The sequence below is a fragment of the Dendrobium catenatum genome, unplaced genomic scaffold, assembly GCF_001605985.2.
Source record: "Dendrobium catenatum unplaced genomic scaffold, ASM160598v2 fragScaff_scaffold_1639, whole genome shotgun sequence".
In the NCBI taxonomy this organism is placed as follows: Eukaryota; Viridiplantae; Streptophyta; class Magnoliopsida; order Asparagales; family Orchidaceae; genus Dendrobium; species Dendrobium catenatum.
This window is the reverse complement of record NW_021320101.1, coordinates 1,797,580-1,814,782: the sequence shown is the minus strand read 5'-3', so window position 1 is coordinate 1,814,782 and position 17,203 is coordinate 1,797,580. Positions and strand designations below refer to the sequence as shown.

The following is a 17,203-nucleotide window of genomic DNA, read 5'->3' as shown; positions in this document are numbered from 1 at the left end:
AAATTTCACTAGTGTTTTACAAATTACAAATGGTTAATTTGTCCCACAAGTCGGGGCAATCAGATTACAATTCGTTTCTTCAAGTAAGTTTACAAAGTTCTGCAAATTCCCGGCGTTTCCCGAAAATCCGGCAGAGTTCCGGCGTCTTCAGGCGGCGAGAAGAGCTCCGGCGGTGGTCGAGGAGGAGCTTCTTCCTTCTCCTCCTTCTTCTATTCTTCTTCTCTCTCTTCACTTGAGTCCCCCTTTGTGAATAACGAGGCCTCTATTTTATAGTTTTCTGGAGTGGCGTGGCTCGTAAATAAGTGTGAGATCATGGGCGAATAGAGAGTGGTTTAAATGAACGGTTGATATTGAACCCTTTGATCGTGCACCGTTCATTGGACATTTGGAGGCCTTAATGATGTCGGAATTCGGCGATCTTGGGTTTGTTGGATTCCTCTCGTCCAATCGCTCGATTCGAGTATAAGCTTGTTAAAATCGGAGACCGTTTGGTAACTCAAATTGCGGTTTGAACCTTCCAACAGCGCTTTGGGTCCTTGATTTGGACTCATTTGGACTCGGATTGAGTTGAATTTGGTGTCGTTGGGTTCGTATTTCCGAGATGCTCAGTTTGACTGTAAGCTTGCTGAAATCGGAGTTCGGGTGCTCCCAAAATTAATTTTTGAAGTTTCCAACTAGCTTTCGAACCTCGAGATTCGTGCCCGATCAAGCTAATTTTGTGATGTCGTATCAAATAAGAATACCCAACGCCGAAGTTTCGTTAGTCGTCGGACTTCTTCCCATCACCGAACTTTCAACGGACTTTTACCCAATGTCGAACTTCCTCCAATCGTCAGATTTCTACTCGACACCGGACTTTCAACCAATGTCGAACTTCCTCCAATCGTCAGATTTCTACCCGACACCGGACTTCTGCCCATCATCGGACCTTCGTTGAAGTTCTACCCTACGTCAAACTTCCACATGTTGCCGGATTTCTACCCAAAGATGAACTTCTACCCATCATTAAACTTCTGCCCATCGATGAACTTCCAACCTTCGTCGTCCACCGACTTCGGTCCTTATGATCTCCTTCACCATACAACAATATTTTTTTTGCTATTGTCACCTACCGAATAAGGTCCTTCCGACATCCATTGTTAGACAACGATCTTTCTGGCCACTTTTTCCGGCCGATTACGATCTTTCCGTCCTCCATAGCCAGATTATGATCCTTCCGACCTTCGTCACCAGACAACGATCTTTTATGACCACTATCGTCGGCTGACTATGGTTCTTCCGACCATCATCACCAGAATACAGTTTTTCCAACCTCCTCGCCCGCCGACTATGATTCTACCGACCAAACATATATATCAATAGTGATTCATTCAAGTTATATCATGTAACATACGATATATGATGTTTATTTATTACATCAAACCAAGGCCTTCCCCCAAGGAAGGGCCTCATTTATAATCAACTGCAAATACTAGTGTATTCATTCAAATTGGGTTAGACCCCATAATTTTTGCCCCTTTTCAGTGGTTTTCCACATAAAAATTTTGATGTATCTTATAAATGCTCTCTTATATGATTTTCATACAAAGTTAAGACGTTAAACTTTATACTTCTCTACTACCGCGAATATCTCAGGACGCAACAAGCTTCTAGCTATACCTCCACAAAATCACTTAAATAAGTATCATTAGGGCAATCAGTTGACATTTCATGCCCCTCTCTTGATGCACTATGTTGTGCCTGCGGCACAACACATCCAGGAATAACGGCCAGATACGCTCCACTATCGTTTTTACCTTTTCACCTCTCTGCTTCATTAGTTGGCTTTATGATATATTGCTCTTTTATAGCACTTTCCAGTTATTTAGAAAATATAGAATTATACTTATAGGAGAAGAGAAGGGCTGGGTGAGCTCAGTGAATTGTTAATCCTTTTATCAATATACAAATTTCCCTGGAGCACATCGCTCCGTTTCCCTGTTCCATTGCTTGGCTTGCGATTCTTTTTCCTACAGGTTTTCGGAGATCCCAGCGACGGCATCATCTCTCTCTCTCTCTCATTTGTTTAATCTACCCATAAATCATATAGATGCATAATTTTTTGCAGACTCATATACACCACTTGATAATTATATGCTATTAAAATATCTCAAGAGCTCAATATATACAATCTTTAGAGGATACATTTTTAGAGGATCAAAATAATCTTTATTATAAATTTTCTATAACAAAATTCATCATTAATTAATGATATGTATTAAGTACAAATGAATAGCACAAAATTTTCATATAATATGATCTCTTAATTGATCCAACATCATATCCAAAGTATTATTAAACTGCCGGCATTTGAGAAAATTGCCGGCTTTCTTTTTTTTTTGGACAGTTAAGGGATGAGATGGAAGGAATTTTTTTCGTCGATCACTCGGTGACAGTTTCGATCTGGAGGCCGGCTTTTGACTTGTGGAGATATGTTAATGATTTGATGGAACCGATAAAAAAAGCTTCAGTCTGCTGCATCCTGCAGCCTGCAACAGCATGTGTGATGTGATCATGTCATGATTTCTCCGCCCTCTCTAATTAGTGGGAAATTAATTTCCCAACAAAAATTAGTGGGAAATTAGTAAATAGTTTGCAAGCTCGCTCACAGCAAATGGCACAACCACTGCAATACGAATGGGCGATGTTACCGCAGACATTGGACAAATGCAACTCTGTCCGCTCCGCTGATAAAATGTTGAAATATCATTGGACAAATTCCAGGTATCACTGTCCGTTCTTAGAATTTGGAGCTGACGGACGACAAGGTCATCGGGAGCATTCTTTAATCATCCTTTCTTTGGTTCCTGCGTCCTGCCGGCCATGGGACTATTTCTTCTGCCTCCTTGCTTCTACATTTCTTGCGCAGAAGTGCTTCAAGGGTTTGGATGGAGGTGGGAAGAACAAGATTCAGGACCAACAGGAATAGGAGGGAGGCTCTTCCCCTTGCCATGGTCCTCTCTTTCAACGATAAGGGTGTTCATCCCGACTGCCCTAACGTATCCAATCCTTACCATAAGTGCGGCCGACACTGCCTTGACAATATTCCCTCTGGCAAAGATTTCTTAAATGCAATAAGAAAAGGTTCTTCATTTTCGCTCTGCTTTCTTGTGCTTTTCCTTTATGTTTTTTAGCTGGGATTTTGAACCCCGGACCTGTACAAATTTGCAGATGGGGATCGGGAGCTCGAGAAGATATCACAGAAAAAGCGGGTGAATCCGAAGTGCCCTCACGCTTCCAATCGCTACCACAAATGCGCTGAATACTGCTTGGACAAAGTGTCAGAGAAGCGTCCGGATGCCGGAGAACAACAACCAGGTTTGCGTTGTTGCTTCCTTTGCTTTTCTTCTGGAACTTTTTGAGTTTGTTTGCTTGTTTACTAACCCCCCCAAGAAGTTAATCGACTACTGTTCAACGCTTGGCAATTTCTGCTATAAATCGCCTTTTTTTTTTTAAATAAATAAGGTCAAGACATCCGAAATTTTTTTTGGCGAGGATGAATCTTGAAGTCGTTGATTCATTTTGAGACGTGGGTAATACAAATTTTAATTGATTATGCATATTTCATCTTAACTATTGTTATGAGATTAATTTTGATCTAATTTTATCTAGGATATCCTAATTTTAGTTTGGTTATATTTTGAATGTATTATTACTATTATTATTTAGTGGTAAGGTTGTTAGAAGGTTGCCATGACCACTTATATTGCTGCTCGAATAAAAAATGGCACCTCTAATTCATCGTCCATTTAGACGGATTGATGGTCAAATTGTGCTAATGGAAAGCGTATTAGGCTTAAAGGTTCCGAGTGGTGTTAAACAGCGTAAAACGTTGAAGTTTGTACATAATTTACTTTTTTTTTTCTTTATATTGCCCAATTTCACCAAGTTTCAAATTATAGTAAACGATGCCAGAGCATCAGGACAATCGACACCTCTCAGTGAGGACCACCATCGTATTCGGCATCTGCTCCACTTCGCCTACAACATTCAATAGCCAGCACATTCCTTATAACAAACTGTCTTTGCATTCTCTATATATCATAGAATACACTTAGGCTGATTCAATGAAACAGTAAAATTTCTGCGTTTCACTCTTTCTCTGTTTCCCTGTTATTCTCTGCTGTTCGTTACTCTTCTCAGCTGCTTTCATGGTATCAGAGCAACTGCTCAACAGCACCTCATAAGTTAACACAAATGGCAGATCAAGAATCTACAGCTTCCTTCCCACCCAACTCCAATCTTTCCGCCTCTCTAGCTGAGTTCAATATTCCTCCTCCTCCAAGTTCCTCATCTTCAATCTCAAACAATTTCCTTTTTTTAAGTTTAATCTTCAAACAAAATTAGAATGTTAAACTCTCTTTGCAATCATGAATTTTCCAAAACTCAATTGATAGTATGATATTGAGTATGAAAATTATACACACACATAGATGTCTGTGTCACGCATCTTTCTCCATACAACAACAACAATATCAAGTGTTTATTACTACTTAGTGTCATCTACATGAATCATTTTTCTCTATTGTGTCCTATGAAGAGTCAATTCATTTAAATCTAATAAAAAATGTCATAAGTCTTTTTAGGTCCACCTCTACCTTTCTTAACATAGGCTATATCTAATACATCTACTATGCTAACTGGGTCATCATAAGGCCGATATTTTATGTGACCAAACCATCTAAGTTGACTCTCTTTAATCTTATTTTCCACTAGATAAACTTCAACCTTTTCACGTATATACTCATTTCGCAAGCCCTGGATAAAAAAAAGTGGAGGGATGCATTAGTTGATAGCAAGTGTAAAATTTGTCGAATAATTATGATATGAATCTTTCTCGATCGATAAAAAAATTTGAATGGTTATTATTTGAAGTGACTAAGAGTCTAAAATGCATTGGTGTAAAAGATAGTTAAAAATTATCTTCTAGTTACTTTAAATCTTAGTCTTTTAATTTTTTTTTATAGATACAAAAGATGTATGGAGATAAATTACTTTACTTTCTTAAATCAATAGTAGTCTAGCCCTCGATCTTTCTCTATACCCTAATATTCAGCTATAGTATTTGTCCTCTCATATATATGCCATTCATCCACTTATTTAAATGACTGAAACTCATATTTTAAAATTTGAAATCCATTTTGAATTTCCCTAATTCAAAGCAGAGGATGAATGTGGAAGTGTGCTAATAAGAGGAACATCCTGAGGCCTGAGGATGCTAAATGATCAAATCGACTTGCGCTATTTTTGCGTGGGAATGCTTGATACTACTTTTTATTTAGCTAAGATATTTTTGCAGGCATGAATCCAAAGGAAGAAAAGAAAGAAGTTTTCACTACAGAGAGAGGAATGAAACCTGCGTGCATACATGCATCAAACCCTTACCATGCATGTGCTGAATGCTGCTTCCAAACTGTCCCCGAGAAGGACCAGCCAGGGCAATGTAAGTCATATGCTACATTTGTTCAAATTCAGTGATAATAAACTAACCAATACATTAATACTTCAGCCATGAGACTTCAAGGCCCCAAGGAAGGAGAGAAGGTACTCAGCACTAAAAAGAAAGCAGGTATTCACCCTCAGTGCAAACATGCATCAAACCCTAATCATGAATGTACTCAGTCTTGTTTCCAAAGTGTGACTGACAGAAATGTAGCAGAAGGAGGTGAGATAAACGGCTCTATGTTTATGTGCTCCAGTTCCGCAAAGTTAAAATTATTGTCAGTGAGGCTAAATTGTGCATGAATAAAGAGCTAAGCATGAGTCTGATAATGCTATCTGCCTCTAATTTTTCTTTTGGTGATACCTATTAAGTTAGGAGATTATAAACTATAAATGTTATATCATTGATTCATCTCCTTCGTAATTGTTAATTTAATTACAGAGAAGGCTAATACGACAAATAGAAGTAGAGTGCGTCTGAACCGTAGCGCATCCAGTCATGATAAAATTAATGGAGATTGCTTTGAGGATACTCCTAGAAAGAAAAATCTGAGGGGAGGTAATTACTTTGTCATATTAACTTGTTCTGCTTTTATTTTGAATGCCCCTGTTAGTTGTAACCTTTAAATCCAACTTAAAAGTTGTTGTAGACATGAAGCCAAAGAAAGAAAATGAATTAGATGTCACCATACAGCAAGGATTCACCTTTGAATGCAAAAATGCATCAAATCCATATCATGTATGTGCTGAATACTGCTTTCAAAGCGTCCCCAAGAGGGAACAGCATGGAAAAGGTAAGCCAAATCCTACATTCATCCATATTCAATAACGATAATCTAATCGATACATTAATTCAGTCAGCAGGGTAAAAAGTTTGAAGGAAGGAGTGAAGGTGATGAGCAATATAGAGAACACTGGTATGAATCAATAGTGTAAATAAGCTTAAACTCTCCCCATTAATGCACTAAATTCTGCTACCAAAAATGTTCTTCTGTCATTCTTTTTTGTTCTCTTTTGTTGATATCTGTTGAAGTTATCAGATGCAAATTTTTCCTCTTAGATATTAGCTTTTTCTCCTTTCCTGTTGCTAGTTCAATTGTACAAATACCATGGGAGTTTTCATTAAAACTGAGGATGCAGTGTGTGTCATTTCGATATGCATGCATCCAGTCCTTACCATCAAAGCTATTGAATATTGCTTTGAGGATAGCAACAAACCTGCGGATTTTTGCGCCATGTTTGGGGGATTTTGTGTGGAAAGATTGTAATATGAATGAGATTCCCCCCTCTCTGTTGTTATTTTTGAGGGGTGATAGTGATAGGGTGGATGACCCACCCTAGTCCTCTTTTCCTAGCTTGTATTTGTTTTCTTTTCATTTCCTTTCTTAATGCAATTGCAACTTTCAAGAAAAGGAGCATCCTTTGGGAGATAATTATTTGTCAGATTGACTTGCTCAATTGTTGTTGTAAATTCTCATCTTCGTGTAATTCAATTAAAAATTTTGATGCAGACGCAAAGCCAAAAGAAAATGAAATAATTGTCGCTGTGGAACAAAGAGTGAATCTTGAGTACAAAAATGCATCAAACCCGTCCTATGTATGTCTCGAATATTGTTCTGAGAGTGTCCCCGAGAGGGACAGGTATGAGCAAGGTAAGTCTTATTCTCGGTGCAAATATGCATCAAGACCTCACCATGAATGTACTGAATTCTGCTTCAGGAATACCCCAGAAAGGAGCTTAGCTGAGGGAGGTAAAATAATCTATTTTGTGTTTCTGTGTTTCTGTTCACAAATGCTGAGAATATTATTAATGAAGAAAATTTATTTTTAATCAAGGAACTTGTCCTGAACTTTTTCTTTCTATTATTCTCTTTATATTGATGTCTGTTGAAGTAAGCTTTTGTTGATATCCGTTAAAGTAGTAGACTCAAACTATTTCTCTTACATTATTGATTTATCTCCTTTCCTGTTAATATAATTGTAGAAAATTCCCAAGGAGTTTTTATGGAAACTGATAAATACGTGCATAGTAGTCGTAAACATGCATCCAGCCCTTACAATAAAGTTACTGAGTATTACTGTAAGGATACCTCTGAAAAGGAACATCCTGAGGGAGGTAAATCATTTGATATTGACCTGCTTTAATTTTGTTGTAAATTCTCATCGCTGCTGTAATTCAACTTTTTTTTTTTCAGTCATAAAACCAAAAGAAGAAAGTGAAGTAGTTGTTATTGCAGAGCAGGGAGTGAATCCTGAGTGCAAAAGTGCATTAAATACTGATCATGTACGTGCTGAATACTGTTTTCAAAGTGCCCCCGAGAAGGAGCAGCATGGACAGGGTAAGTCGTATGCTCTATTTGTCCAAATTCAATATCAATGATCTAGCATATGTTTCACTCAGAGTCTTCCAGCTAAAAAGCTCAGAGGAAGTAGAGAAAGGTATTGAAAAAGAGAGATAGAATGGATATATATAGAGCGGTGAATCCGGTCTTTTTTTAGGGTGGAAAACTCAATATATAAAAAAATAAATATCAAAATTTATATATGTATATATATAAGCTAAAATTCTATGCAAAGTCTTATATTCATTATAATTTATGAATTAAAAAAAATTAGAAACTTTGCATTGTACTTTATATTTTTTGATAATATTGAATAATGACTTCATTGGGAACAAAATCAAATATTTCCTCCTCAATGTCTGGCACTAGGCAGTCATTGAGCCATGCATTACCCATTTTGCTACGCAACCGATGCTTAATAATTTTCATTACAGAAAATACCCTCTCCAAAAAAATAAGTCTATAAACCAGGGGATACACAATATTTTTTTGGCCTTTATAATATGTTTTGCAAAAGCAGCGATGCTAGTCAAGTAGCTAAACTCATCGCTTGCACGCATATCAATAATATAAATAGATAGATGATGTTCAAGAGACACAAGATCAACCATAGAGAAATCTGTTGAATATAACTCTACAAGACAAATTAATTTTCCCTTGTCATAAGCAAAGAATATATTACTTGGATTTAAACATTTCACACAAAGAAGTAACTCAGTGCTAGTATTTGAGAACTGATTATTCAGTTTCTGAAGTTGCATATTAACAACAATGTAGAATAAGTCAACTCGATAATGATGGAAGTTTGTTATTTCTGCACCTTTTCGTACTAACTGTCCATGAGCCTTGAATATAGAATTTATATTTGGAACTTCAGTATCAAAAATATTATAAAAACATGACACTTCTTCAAGTAATGGCTATCACCCATTTTCCCTTATCTTTTGCAATCGTTGTTTGAACACTTCTACCAATTTTATTGCATTTATGATATATTGATCTTTTCTTTGTAAGGCTTGAAATTCATTCGGAATCCCTAAAATATTAATCATTAAATGCAGTGTCAAGACAAAGTTAAAAGATTTTATAGTATGTATTAAAACACTAGCTTCAACTGACTGATCATTTCATAGTATGTATTAAAGCACTAGCTTCAATTGACTGATGATCATGTGATGCAGGACTACTTAGATGACATGTTATGGATTCATGTGGGAATTGCACAACTAATAAATTAGAACAATTTCGGAACAAAATTACAAGCAACTTTCAAACGACAATTAAAACAAATGAGTGGATCAATTGCGTAGGCTAAATCACATGCTCCGAGTTTGAACTATCAAGATAATTAAGAAAATAGAAGCAATACAGAATAGTAGTTTTCAAGTAGGCAAGGGGGTTGGGAGGTGACGGGAGAAACAAGCTGACGGGATTGGGGGGGTTTGGCGGGATGGGCTAGGGAAGGATTTGGAATTCCTTAATTTACTCCTTAAATGTGGGAATTAATGGAGGAGTTATGGGAGATGTAAATTCAGCCAAATAATTGAGGGCGGGATTTAGAAATTATACCTAGCAGGGAGATAGGGAAATAGGAAACAAATACTACTTGACTCCTTAATGGGGCTGGCGGTAGTAGGATCCAGAGAGGGTTTAATCTATTTCCTAAAACAAGGGGCTCACTTAGGAAATAAATTAAAGCAAAAGGAGGTGGGAAAATTAGGAAACATAGCCCAATTGGTCCCATAGGGGTTGGCGGCTTGTTGGGATGATGGGGGGAATTAATTGAGAGCAATTTGGAATTCCCAAATTAGGATTTAGCATTAGGAAATAGTTAATTCAAATCCCTTTGAATTTAAAATTCAAAATAGGTTTACATCACATGCTTTCCTAAAATAGAAGAGTTAATTTAGGGAACAATTTGAATCCAAATTTTGGTAAAGTTGAATTTCAAATTATCCAAATTAGTCCTAACCTTAAATTATCCAAATTAGTCCTAACCTTAAATTAGCCGGCGGGTAATACCTTGGCCGGCGGCAATGAGGTGGTGTTGTTTGGCCGTGGGGTGTGGGGAGGAGGATGAGGGAATCGGGTGAGTTGGAGGTAGCTGGCAGTTAGGGGTTTGGAGGGAAAGAGGTAGGAGAAGAAAATAAAGGGGATACAAAAAGGAACCACGAACTCGACTTATCTAAGTTGGTGGGTATTGCGCCATCTCCTTCCTCTCCTAGGAAGCTCTCTCCACTAGAACTCACAAGCTCTCACAAACTCATTCAAGAGAAAATATCATAAGCAATCATTCATTAACCTCAAAATAATACAAAGGGGGCTTTAAATAGCCTCATACAAAAGACTCCAAATAAAATGACACAAATGCCCTTAGGCTTACACATGACAACTCCATAAAAAGGGGTACAATGGAAAATAATAAAACACACATAAGCAAATAATAAAATGCATGAAAATAAAATACATCGACTCAAAAATATAAAGACTCGATCGTGGCCGTAGATCGGCGGCCACGTCGCTGGTAAGCTTTCCATGATGATCTGATGTCCCCAGCATCATGTATCCTATATTCCTTGACAATTTCAAGTACTTTGAATACAGAAGCATTCATTTTTGTTGGACTGATTAATGTTTGAAAATGCGAACTCCAACGGGTGTCGCCAGAGCACTGCAAATTAGTTTCTTAGTTGAAATATCGACCATTAATTAACTCTTCAGTGCTTAAATAAAAACTATTTTATCACGTTGAATAACTTTTAGAGTATCATCTCTCTTGCATGAGGCTCCAACAGTATTTATAACTCTTGAAGTAATATCAAATAAATATTTTACTTACCAATGGTTTCCTTAAATGCAACTTTTCTGACTTTTTTGTTATGATTTGCAAGAAACAGAAATAGTTTTATATAATTTTCTTGGTTATCTAAGTTATATGATTCATCATGCGCGCCCACGGATGGATATCCCTTGACGAATAAGAAATCGAACAAAATGAACAGCTGTAGTTAACATGATGCGATATTATTTTTTATTATTATTTTCCTTGCTCAACCATAAAGTAGGAATAATCTGCTCTTGAAGCTTCATTAAATTCTCACATTTTTGTCTTGCCTTGTTGTGTGAACTATTGTGTTCTCTGACATGATCCAACTCTTTTCTCTTCCAGTTCTTAAATCCCTCATCAACAAATGTATCTCAATCGCCTTGACAAGTATTAAATTGCTCTTGAGGCTTAAATAAGTAACAATAAAGACAAAATGCAGCATTTTTTTGTACAATTTATTCTATCTAATTAGGAAAATTTTCAAACCATTTTGAGTTAATATTTCTTAACATTTTTTGAGGGAAATAATGATTTTTTTGTTAGTGCGGACCCTTCAACAAATAAGTTATACGAACTTCATCTCTCTCATTCACATCATAACTCCAGATTGATGGTCGAAGATCAGGGTCAACTGAGATTGTTAATATCAATCTCAACAAGTTTTTTTTCTCTTCAAGAATCATTCCATTTGTCAAAAGCCTAACAATTATCTATTGAATTAGAATTAGCTTTCATCAATGTGATAAAAGTTTAATAACACTTGCGAAGCTCTCAAAATAAGAATCCAATAAAAAAAGAAACTCATAAGATTGAACCAACAATCACTATAGTTTGGATCTTGAACTAAAACTTTAGGGAACATGCAAATTTAATAAAAAAAAGATACATACTGTCCACAACTTGTTTAGTAAAATGGAATATCATGAACATGAGATATTATATTCCTCAGTAATTTATGCATTAATGAGTCAACAATATGATATTTTTAAAAATCCTGAAGGGAAGAATCAATGTTATGTACATTCATTTTTGTGTGGTTCTCAAGAAGTGCTTATTGGGATTTATAGACATCATTGGCAAATGGATTCTTAATTTGGTTCTTCTAGTGAGAGTGAAATTTATTTATTTATTTTTTCTTGGAAAAGTGACTATGAATATGATAGTTAAATGAAAATATATTAATGTTATTATATTCAACTTAGAAGATGAAACAATTGATGCTGAGATTTTGAGCTACATGGAAATTACAAATGAATATTTCAACACTAATTTTGAAACAAGCAACCCATCAGCACTTTGTGAAATAGTAAGTGTTCATTTTATTATATATTCTTGATTAAATATTGGTATTTTGCATTTTACTTTTTGTTTTTGTTGAAAGCTATTTATCATGTTTTTAGTTCATTTTTATGTAGTTTTCCATATAAAATTTGTTTCTACTAGCTGTTGCACTTTGTTGCCATGGCTCTATAGGAAGGTACAATTTATGAATGTGGTTTATACCAAAGGAGTTTTGAGGAATTGTTTGACTTATCAAATAGGGAACAGGGTATGACTTCAACATGCCAATTGATACATCATCAAAAATTTATCTTGATCAGGCATAAATCTCGAGGCAATTTGAGTTGGAAGCTTCCAAAATTAAATTCAGGACCATCCGAACTCAGATTTCAATAAACTTATATTCGAACTGAACATCTCAAAAAGATGAACCCAAAGACACCAAATTCAACCCAATCCTAGCCTAAATATATCCAAATCGAAGACCTGAAGCGTATTTAGAAGGTTCAAACCATAAAATGGACAACCAAACAATTTTCAAACACGACATGCTTATAGTCGAATCGAGCGGCTCGATGAGGCGAATCTAACGAGCCCAAGATCACCGAATTCTGATGTCATTAAGACGCTTAAATACTCGATAAATGGTCCACGATCAAGGGAGTCGATATCAGTTGTTCATTCAAAATACTCCCAACATGCCCATGATCTTCTCCCTATTTACTGGTCATGCACTCCCAAAAAAATTTATAAATAGACACCTCATTCTTCATAGAGAGGAACCCAAGGAAGGAAGAGAGAGAAATCAGAATTCTCTTGCCACCAGATTCCTCCTCAACCACTGCCTGACCATCGACCGTCGTCGGATTATCGTCGGATTTTTGCCCGGCCACCGATTATCGTTGGTGTTTCGCCCAACCACCAGCTGTCGCTGGATTTCTGCCCGTCCATTGAACGCCATTGGACTTTCGTCTGATCCCTTTTGGTTGCATGATTTCAACCTGACGGTTGATTGTTGTAATCTAGTCGTCCTCAATCTCAAGGACGAACAAATCATTTGTAATCTATTCAAACAGTAGTAAATCATTTCAACTGGGCGTGGCCTTGTGCTTTTTTCTTTCGGGGCTTTCCACGTAAAAAATTATGGTATTTCTGGTCTTTCTCTGTTTGTGAGTTTGATACTCGTGCAACGCTAAGATGTGAAATCTGATACTTTACCGCCACTAATATTCTAGCCCTCAACACCAATATAAATTTCAACATGCCAATTTGGGTATGTTTAACTTTCCTGCTAATCTATCTTCTTTGACTTTATTTAAATGCTCCGCTTCCTACAGACTGTGATGGCATTGCTTGAGCTTTTAAACTTTTTCACATTTATGATTTCATTTGAATGCTATTTGTTTGTATTATGACTAAAGCCTTTATTTTTTATTCGGTAATAGGTTTGAGATTTGCTGGTAGAGTGTAAGAGCAGCATTTCCACCATCATTTGAAGATAACCTGAACATCTTAATACTCTCTCAACAACCACAATAGACGTGATCTTCATGGCTCATGTATAATGCCTTATTTTTAACACATTATATGTTAGAATCTTTTTAACTTGTCAGATCTCATGGCTTTGCCCAATTTTGAATTTTCAACATAGAAAATTGATGCTATAATCTTAAGAACACAACAACAAGGAAAGACCAAGAACAAAAAAAACCTAAAGCTCCAACAACCAGAATAACTTCATCAAGCAAATAGAATAAGCTCCAACAATCAGAAGAACTTCATCAAGCAAATAGAAACAGTTCGTTTAGATAAAAGTTACCTTCAATACGAGAACAAGCGAGAACGCCGAATGCTATGACTGCGAAGCGTCGAAGACATTACTTCTTTTTTTTTTTAGGGTGGGCATTTGCTTATCCTGACTTGCACGGGGATCTATATATATATATATATATATATATATAGAAGCAATTATGTTTTTTAGTTCCCCAAAGGCTAAAACTATAGTCAATGAAGCCAAATTTTTTGCGATGGAGGTGCTAAGCATGTGTCCTATGTCCTATCATTCTTCTTATTCTTCTTTTTTTTTATCCGTTGAAGTTAATAGATAAAAATAATTCCTCTTAGATTATTAAGTCATTCTCTTTCCAATTATTAATTTGATTATAGAGAAGCCAAAAGGAGTTTCATTTAAAATTGATAAAAGCCGTGCACTTCCTAATCACGAACATGCATCGAATCCTTACCATGAAGTCATTGAATACTGCTTTGATGATAACCCTGAAAAGGAACATCCTAGTGGAGGTAAATAATTCGTTACATTGACTTGATATGCTTTTATTATGATTTCTCATGTTGGTTATAATTCAACTTAAAACTTATTTTAGCCGTGAAGCCAAAAGAAGAAAGGCTAGTTGTCACAGCTGAGCCAGGAGTGAATCTTGTGTGCAAATATGCGTCAAACCCCTATCATGAATGTACTGAATACTGTATCCAAAATCTTCATATTAAGGATCAGAGTGGGAAAGGTAAGCCATGATGATATATTCTTCCTAGTTCATCATCCATAATCTAACCAATGCATTGCTCAGCTCTCATGAAGCCCAAGGAAAATAAAGTAGCTGATCCCTTGGAAATATTGAATCCTCAGTGCAAGCATACATCAAATCCGTATCATGTTTGTGCTGAATACTGCTCTCAAAGTGTCTCTAACGGACACCAGCCAAGGAAAGGTATGTCATCCGGTGCTTTTCTCAAGTTCCATTAGCTATAACCTAACGAGTGGATTAATTCAGCTATGATGAAATCAAAAGAAGAAAAGGAAGTAGTTGCCTCCCCTCAGGTACTGAGTTTTGACTGCAAATATGCATCAAATCCATACCATGAATGCGGTGAATATTGCTTAGAAAATGCCCCGGAGAAAGATCCACCAAGGCAAAGTAAGCCATTTGCTACATGTTTCAAAAACTTTTTGCTATAGTCTTACGAATACATTATGTCAGCTATCAAGAAGTTGAAGGAAGAAGAACTAGTAGTTCTCCCCTCAGAGAAAAGAGTGAGTCCTGAGTGCAAATTTGCGTCAAACCCATACCATGTATGTGCGGAATACTGCTTCCAAAAGGCCGTTGAGACGGAACAGCATGTGCAAGGTTTGCTCATGTGTATTTTCCAAATTCTTTGACGGGGATTATATGATATTGCTTAATCTAACCAGTAGATTATTTTAGTCATGAAGCTAAAAAGTCTAAAGGAATTAAAAAATTTAGTCAGCAACAAAAAGATAACTAGTGGGCACACTCAATGCGAATATGCGTCAAACCCGTACCATAAATGTGCTGAATATTGCTTCAACAAAAATATACTCGTCAGTCAAATACCAGATGGAGGTTAGTATATAGCTGCTATCCTAGTATTATTTTTCTCCACTTTTTCGGATTTATATATCCATAACTAGAATAAATTATGACAGTCGTGAAAATAAATGAGAGGAAGAAAGAAAAAGGTTATGCACGGAGAAGATTTGATAATCCCAAGTACAAAGATGCTTCAAATTCTTTGCATAAATGCGCTGACTACTGCCCTGAAGAAATCTCACCAAGGAAGGAAGCTGTAGAAGGCAGCACAGGTCCTAAATCCCTATTTTAGTAGAGGTTTGCATGCTATTCCATATGTAGCTCTTTATAAAGTTATCCATTTATCGTGCAGCTACGGTTAAGAAGAAAAATAGAAATTCGTCAAAGGAACATCAAAGAAATCATCCTAGTGCTGAGAAGATTAGCCTGAACTCCAAATATATGGTAGCATCAAAGCCAAGTCATAGTTTTATTGAGAATGTAGAAGCATTTAACCCAACTAATAAATTTTTTTTTTTTAATTTAAACAACGGAATCTCCATGTACATGCAGGATGGAACTAAAGATATGCAGATGCAGTCAGGTAACTTACTGAACAAGATTCTAATTTTTTTCTTGAAATATATATTTATTTCAATATTATTTCATCTACTAAACGTTATCAGCTTATGATCTTGACTAAAGTAGAAAAAGTGGTAGACATGAATCCAAAAGAGCTCTCGGATATGCCACCTGTGCACATAGATGCATCTGACCTATTCCATGAATGGTCTAAATATTGCTCCCAGACGAAGGTTGCTGAAGATGAAATAGTTAAGCAAGAAAAGAAAGGTTAGCAATTAGTATTAATGCTATCTGGAAGCTATTTTACAATTAATCTGTGATTGTTTCTGTACAGAGGGAATGGGAGAATTCGCTACAAGAAATGGCAAAGGCAATGGTTTTCCGAACGCAACTATGGAAAAGGTTCAAGCTACAGGGGGCTTTCCACGCTCCCTCCCCATCTCATTACTCTTTTTACTAGGGTTTCTTTTAGCTCTGCTCCACAGGGCACAAATGATTCACTCCTTAGTTATGTCTTCAGAGAAGAACGAGGAAGTTGAAAGGATGAAGCACGAGAGGCGCCTGGATCCCAAATGCAAAATGCTAATCTGATGCATATCACAAACGTTCTTAATACTGCTTCCCGGCAGTGGGTGAAGAAATGCATTAGATTATTCCAAGCACAAATGATTACCTCTTTCTTTTGTATAGAATTTTCTCATTTTAATGTAATTTGAATAAGTCGGATTGTTATATCATGTAATTGTATTTGTAGTTCAGAGCCTAAATAATCAAAATGCACAGGATCAGTTGATTATTTTCTCTAGCTGCATTTCTATATAAATATGATTTAGATCCTCCTCTAATTTATCATCTTAGAAATCTGCCATGGAAAATAAACGTGCTTATTTCTGAAGTGGTTCATATTGTACATATCACAACCATCATCACTTCAGTGTCTCGACTGTAGAAAGTTAATCTCAAAAGATCTTTTAAGGGCTAAACTATGATTAATTTGATATAGTTGAGAGACTGAATTGGAATTAATTTTTATCTAGGATACCATTTAATCTAGATCTGTTTTGAAATATTCAAAGATTTAAATTAGAGAAATATGATACTCCTAGATTAAATTGACTGTATAGAAATAATTTGGATGATTAATTGACATTGGATTTTTGTTTTGACAATGTGTTATGTGGTGTTCAAGATTTCAGAAGAGTGAAAGCTCTTTTTTTTTTTTTTTCTTTATTCCTAAATTCGGTGTACTTTTTTTTTTGGGAGAACCCGGGGCAAGAGCCCATATATTAGAAAAAAAGGATCAAATTACAAGTAACCTGTAGAAAAAGAAAGCAAATCTAATACAAAATTACACAAAG

General features: G+C 36.1%; 1 protein-coding gene across 10 annotated transcripts; it reads left to right on the top strand.

Annotated features, from left to right (window-relative positions):
* The first annotated feature begins 2,374 nt into the window (after positions 1-2,374).
* Positions 2,375-16,697, top strand: LOC110110646. Of its 10 annotated transcripts, none has more exons than XM_020842234.2 (22): positions 2,375-3,123; positions 3,211-3,357; positions 5,339-5,482; positions 5,549-5,608; positions 5,924-6,040; positions 6,123-6,275; positions 6,339-6,398; positions 6,993-7,232; positions 7,466-7,597; positions 7,677-7,820; positions 14,098-14,232; positions 14,316-14,456; positions 14,520-14,660; positions 14,724-14,867; positions 14,931-15,077; positions 15,156-15,314; positions 15,398-15,553; positions 15,634-15,725; positions 15,834-15,864; positions 15,966-16,112; positions 16,180-16,247; positions 16,366-16,697. In XM_020842234.2, the coding sequence occupies exons 1-22, from the start codon at positions 2,928-2,930 to the stop codon at positions 16,390-16,392; spliced, it is 2,781 nt and encodes a 926-aa protein (XP_020697893.1). In that variant the 5' UTR covers positions 2,375-2,927; the 3' UTR covers positions 16,393-16,697. The 10 variants fall into 10 exon arrangements, with proteins under 10 accessions (XP_020697893.1, XP_020697894.1, XP_020697897.1 ...); XM_020842233.2 differs by having other exon boundaries at positions 2,376-3,123; positions 5,549-5,704; positions 6,132-6,275; XM_028701124.1 differs by having other exon boundaries at positions 2,376-3,123; positions 5,549-5,704; positions 7,719-7,820.
* Positions 16,698-17,203: the final 506 nt, after the last annotated feature.